Source organism: Meleagris gallopavo, chromosome 21, assembly GCF_000146605.3.
Source record: "Meleagris gallopavo isolate NT-WF06-2002-E0010 breed Aviagen turkey brand Nicholas breeding stock chromosome 21, Turkey_5.1, whole genome shotgun sequence".
In the NCBI taxonomy this organism is placed as follows: domain Eukaryota; kingdom Metazoa; phylum Chordata; class Aves; order Galliformes; family Phasianidae; genus Meleagris; species Meleagris gallopavo.
The window spans coordinates 8,312,124-8,317,086 of record NC_015031.2 but is presented as its reverse complement, the minus strand read 5'-3'; the positions used below and the strand labels follow the sequence as shown (position 1 = coordinate 8,317,086).

Below are 4,963 nucleotides of genomic sequence, written 5' to 3'. Positions count from 1 at the left end.
AAATCGCTGTTTTCTTGGATTCCCTTCTTCACTTTGCCCTTAATTCCAGTCTGTGTTCCTGGGAAACGCAGTGGGAGTCACAAAATCAGTGATACCCACGAATCTAAATCCATAATTTGGATTGGGGCCGTCTTTTTAAACTCAAACCCATTTCCCAGAGCACTCCTTACTGAGTCATCGCTTTCAGTATTCCTCGGAGAACTTTGTAACTCATCAGTTGTTGGCTTTCCTTTGGAGGGAAGCACGGCCCACGCTCCGTCACGTACGCATAGGGAAACCTGAGCACCCACAGCCCGTCCGATGGAAGCGTGATTTCCTGCTTCTCAGGGTAGAACACAGGGCAAGGTGGTGGCCCGGGTTGAACCTGAGAAGAAGAAGCAAATGAGTAGATCGTATAAATCACCATCAGAATCATAGAACGGCCTGGGTTGAAAAGGACCTCAATGCTCATCTGGTTTCAACCCCCTGCTGTGTGCAGGTCGCCAACCAGCAGACCAGGCTGCCCAGAGCCACATCCAGCCTGGCCTTGAATGCCTCCAGGGATGGGGCATCCACAGCCTCCTTGGGCAACCTGTTCCTCTGTGCGAAAAATGAAGACTTAAGAGCCAAATGAATCCAAGGAAGTCTACTAAGTCTTGCCTACAGTCAGAATCTCACCCACTTCAGCAGGCTGCAGGAAACCACTGTGCCACTCACTTCTGTGAGCCACCACAGGCTTCCAGCATAGGCAAGATGCTGGATTTAAGGCTGCAGCTCTCAATAAACCACAAGCCCACCTCCCTCCAGGCAGTACTAACCACCACATTAATGGGACTTCAGTGCTGTAGCACAGAGACACCTGAGCTGTTACTGAAAGCCAAGTGAAGGACGTCAGCAGCACTTACTCTAGGTCATCTATAAGCCATATTAGAAAACTGAGAAGGCCTTATTCACACGAGGAACTGATGCATGGAACTTATAATGCATAGCATAGCAAATTTTCCAAATATTTTTACACTCTTAGGAGTCGTAAGGTGTCATATAGATGCAAGCTGGGAATAAGCAACAAAATGATGCCAGCAGAAATAGAGCCTTCAGTTCTTGCCTCAGTTTCAAAGCTGATAAATTGCTTACTACATCTCTTTTCTTCCACTTCATTCCACCTTCCTCTAAAAGGATAAACTGAAATGATCCCTGTGGAGCCTGATGGCTTTCACAAAAACATTAGAAATCAGTGAGACAGGAAGATAAGAACAAAATTAAGTATCTGTTAAGCTAAACTGCATGCTTTTATATTACTGCTGGAATTCTGGTGTTGATTCAAGTCTCAATTAGCATTCTTCCTTCACTTCTAACAGAAACAGTTTCCTATCTGAGTAGTTAAATGTATCCCATCGTAGAAGTGAGTTCCACTGTCAGCATTCAGGAACTTTTCCAACACAGGGAAAAATCCCCAGCACCCTTTGGCTCCCACTTTGTGCCCTCTGGCCCCGCAGTTAACGCTGCAGCACTCAACCTTCGCTCTGCAGGTAACAGGCTCCATTCCTTACCTGAGGTGTCAGTGTTATTTGCAGCGGAGCGTCGGGAACCACCACGAAGAGTCTCATGAACTGAGCATAATGGGGCTTGAGTCCCCGTCCCTGAGTCGAGGACAGGATGTAGAGTGGCATGTCAGAATTGAGGGCTTTGATGGCGGACTCCTTCGGCCCCCCTCCCATCACTTTCATGACCTTATCAGGCCCTGAACACATGAACCTCCTTCCACGTGCATCTTCATATTCAAACCCTACGAAAGCTCGAGCTATGTCATCTCTCCGTCTTCCTCTTCCCATCACAACTGCACTTCTTTTTGCAGGAATAGCCTTGTTAGGAGCAGGCCAGGAATTGGTATCTAAGTCTCCTTCGTCCTCAGCTCTTGTCCTGATGACAATGTCCCAAGGCATTAAGTAGTTTGTTCCCGGGATGAAGCCTTGCTGGTCCAGGCCTGTGTGGAAGTTATAAGCCTTAGCAGGCCCCAGCTTAACCAGTGACCAACTGGAGAACTTTGGCAGAAGGCCTTTGGGGCAATTTGAATGGAGCATCCCAGGGAGGTACTCGACAGTGGATGCCTGGCGATCCACCAGGCTCGGCCTTTTCTCACTTTTGGACTCCCCACTCTGCCCCTGACCTTCTGCATTGTCCCCTCCTCCCTGGGCATCTGGTGGGTAGGTGCCCAAGCTGCCCGTTGACTGACCCAGGCTGAGGGCTAAGCTCAGACCTGTGCTTTCACCCTGAGTCTGAGGTTCCTTCTCTTTAAGTTTCTCAATTTCACCCTCTGGAGGAGCAGGCGATGCCTCATCCCTCGCAGGTGCTGGATCAGGTGTGCTTGGCTGAAATATGGGAAAATTGATGTGCTCCAGTTTCCCGCAGCATTTTTCTTCCAGCAGCTATGAAAAACAAAACATGGTTAACTTTCCAACTTGTCACTGACACGGGAGAGTTCAGTCAGACCGTTCAGGAGGTACAATTCAGGCTCAAAAGATCTGTGCTATGCGAGAATCAAAACAGCAAATGGAGGACAGTCTAAGCATGATGGATTTAAAACAGACCATGTGCAATTAGCATGCAGTGGAGAAGACTTTAATTGCCCCCTCAGCCCATCGTGCTTCCAGGCACGTTTTCCCTAAGCAACATTTACAAGTTGATAAGGTTAAGAGGACACTGATTTGTGGTCCCTTCAGAAAACAGACTGTTGATGATGCAAAAACACCGCATGAAGCAAAAATAGACACTCAATAATTACCTGGTAGAAGTCATAATTAGCTGCTTTGATGTCAAAGGGATCATCACGAGGAGCTTGTTTTCTTCCACAGTTACAGGCACCAGTGGAACGAGCCCGGCTGTTGTGGTACAGGATTGGGGGATTTCTGTCTGCTTCTGGCTTTTCCCCTAGAAGCAAAATCAATCAGATAAAATGCTCACTATTTCTAGAGACTCCCTGATTCTCTTCATCCATTGTCTCTTCCTTGCTATTTAGCTAACAAAACCAGCAAATCCTTTTCTCTTTCCTCCCTGGTATGGCAAAGTTCCAGTGTAGATTACACCTTTAAACTGTATCATCTTCGCTTTTAGAAACTTCTTGCAAGGCATAAATAGTTCTTCTGCCTGCAACACTTATCTCTCTGTTTCCATCCCTTGATTGCACTCAGTCAAGCTGGGTAAAGGGAGGCAGAGAGCAAAGAACTTTTCCCAAAGAACTTTTTTATCCCCTGTATCTCCTGTTAGAAGAGCTCCAGTGTAACACCTCCAATTAGCAATGCAGAATCAAAGTTATCACTGAGCAGGCTTGCTCCTAAACTTTACTTAATGCGAGTGGGGCGGCGGTGTCTGTTTTAAATAGAATTCAGAGGACACAAAAGGCATAAGGACATGAGAATTGTTACTGGACATTACGTCTCTGTAACACTGACAGCATGAAACAAGGCCTTACCATCTATAGCTCCTTCTATAGCCTGGTCCTGTGCATTGCAATTGCACTGTATGTGCTCCCACTATCTGCAACACACTGCTCAGAACACAGGGCCTGAATTGGCCATTGAAGCTAAAGGCGTTTTAAAGTAGGTACAAAATTAAGCAGAGAGAACCAATCACAAATGAGTTTCTTTACCTGCTTTGGGGAGCAAATGAAACTTGTGCACGCAGTGCTGGTCAGTTAAACTTCGTTCCTCACAAAGCTGGTGCCCGTTGCTCCAGAACTTGTAGCAGTCCTCGTTCAGCTGCATGGCATACTTGTGGAAGGCTGGGCCGCGGGCGTGCTGGCTGTACACACGCAAGGCCTGGGCCAGCTGATTCTTATGGACTGTCATGGTGTAATTGTGGGGCAGGTTTGACTGATAGGCACTGTGGGCCATGGGGAGGGCTTTCTGGCAACGGTTTTCAGAGAACTTGGTGTCTATATCTAAATAGCCTTCCAGAACTTTGATGCTGCCCATGATTTTCGAGCTCAGTTCACCAGTGAGTGAAGTCGGGTCATCATCTTTACCTTCGATGGTCACTTCGTACAGCTTTAGAGCTGCAGCAACCCACTTCTGGTAGGTCGGGAGCTCAAAGTGAGAGGGCTGCGGGTTCCTGCCCACGCTGTCATCGAAGCCCTTCTTGCTGAGCACCAGCTCCACGTGCTGCCACAAGAACTCCTTCAGGGTACAGTCCACCAGCTGCCCCGAGGAACTGGAGCTGCTGCTGCTGCTCTCTGCATAGAAGGAGAGCTGCTGCCTGCCGTGACGCATCATCTGGTACCTCCGAGGTCCCGACAGGGTGGGAGCCAGCAGGGAGTCCGTCTCCCTCATGGTGCAGTTGCTCCTGAGCTGATCGAGAAGCATGGCCACGGGGTCCTCCCCGTCCTGCGCCCCTCCGGCCACGATGTACACGAAGGCCTGGTTAGCAGGCACGGTGAACAGGCAGTTGATGCTCTGGTTGGTCAGCACCCTGCTCTTGCGGAAGATACGGTAGATCTGGTCCTCCAGGGCGTGCTGCAGCCTCCTCTTGGGCGAGTGCTTCTTGGGGGGGGGCTTTTCCAGGTGGCCGCAGGGGTCCTGGCCCCTGCCCGGAGGGGGATCCACCTTCAGGGCCCCGTTGAGCTGGAAGAGGAAGAGCAGGCGCGGCGGGCAGGGCCTGCAGTTCAGCTTCCACTCCTTGCCCACGGGGCAGTCCTTGATGGCGGCCTTCAGGGAGGGCAGCACCTTCTGCCGCAGCCCATCCAGCGCCCTGAAGACGCGGTCGTAGGTGATGTCGAAGGAGCAGGTGGGGTGCACCAACAGCAGGATGTGGCACACGGAGAAGAGGTAGAGGAGGCTGAGGCAGTGCAGTTTCTCCTGGTGCTTCCAGAACTCGTGCGCTTCGGCGTGGGGCAGCGGCGCTCCGGGGCCGTTCTCCCGGCTCTCGGCCGCCGCCAGGTCCCCGCACGCCCGCAGCAGCTGCGGCGTATCGCAGATGGAGGTGAGCACCA

The 4,963-nt window shown here is 50.6% G+C and overlaps 1 protein-coding gene across 1 annotated transcript; it reads right to left on the bottom strand.

The window, feature by feature from the left end:
• Window positions 1–6: 6 nt before the first annotated feature.
• On the bottom strand, window positions 7–4,958 carry SMG8 (SMG8 nonsense mediated mRNA decay factor; the record flags this gene model as incomplete). The annotated part of the gene is made up of 4 exons (XM_010722167.1): window positions 7–364; window positions 1,530–2,405; window positions 2,762–2,907; window positions 3,626–4,958. Coding segments are annotated over 4 exons (2,553 nt in total), but the record flags the coding sequence as incomplete, so codon positions are not given.
• Window positions 4,959–4,963: the final 5 nt, after the last annotated feature.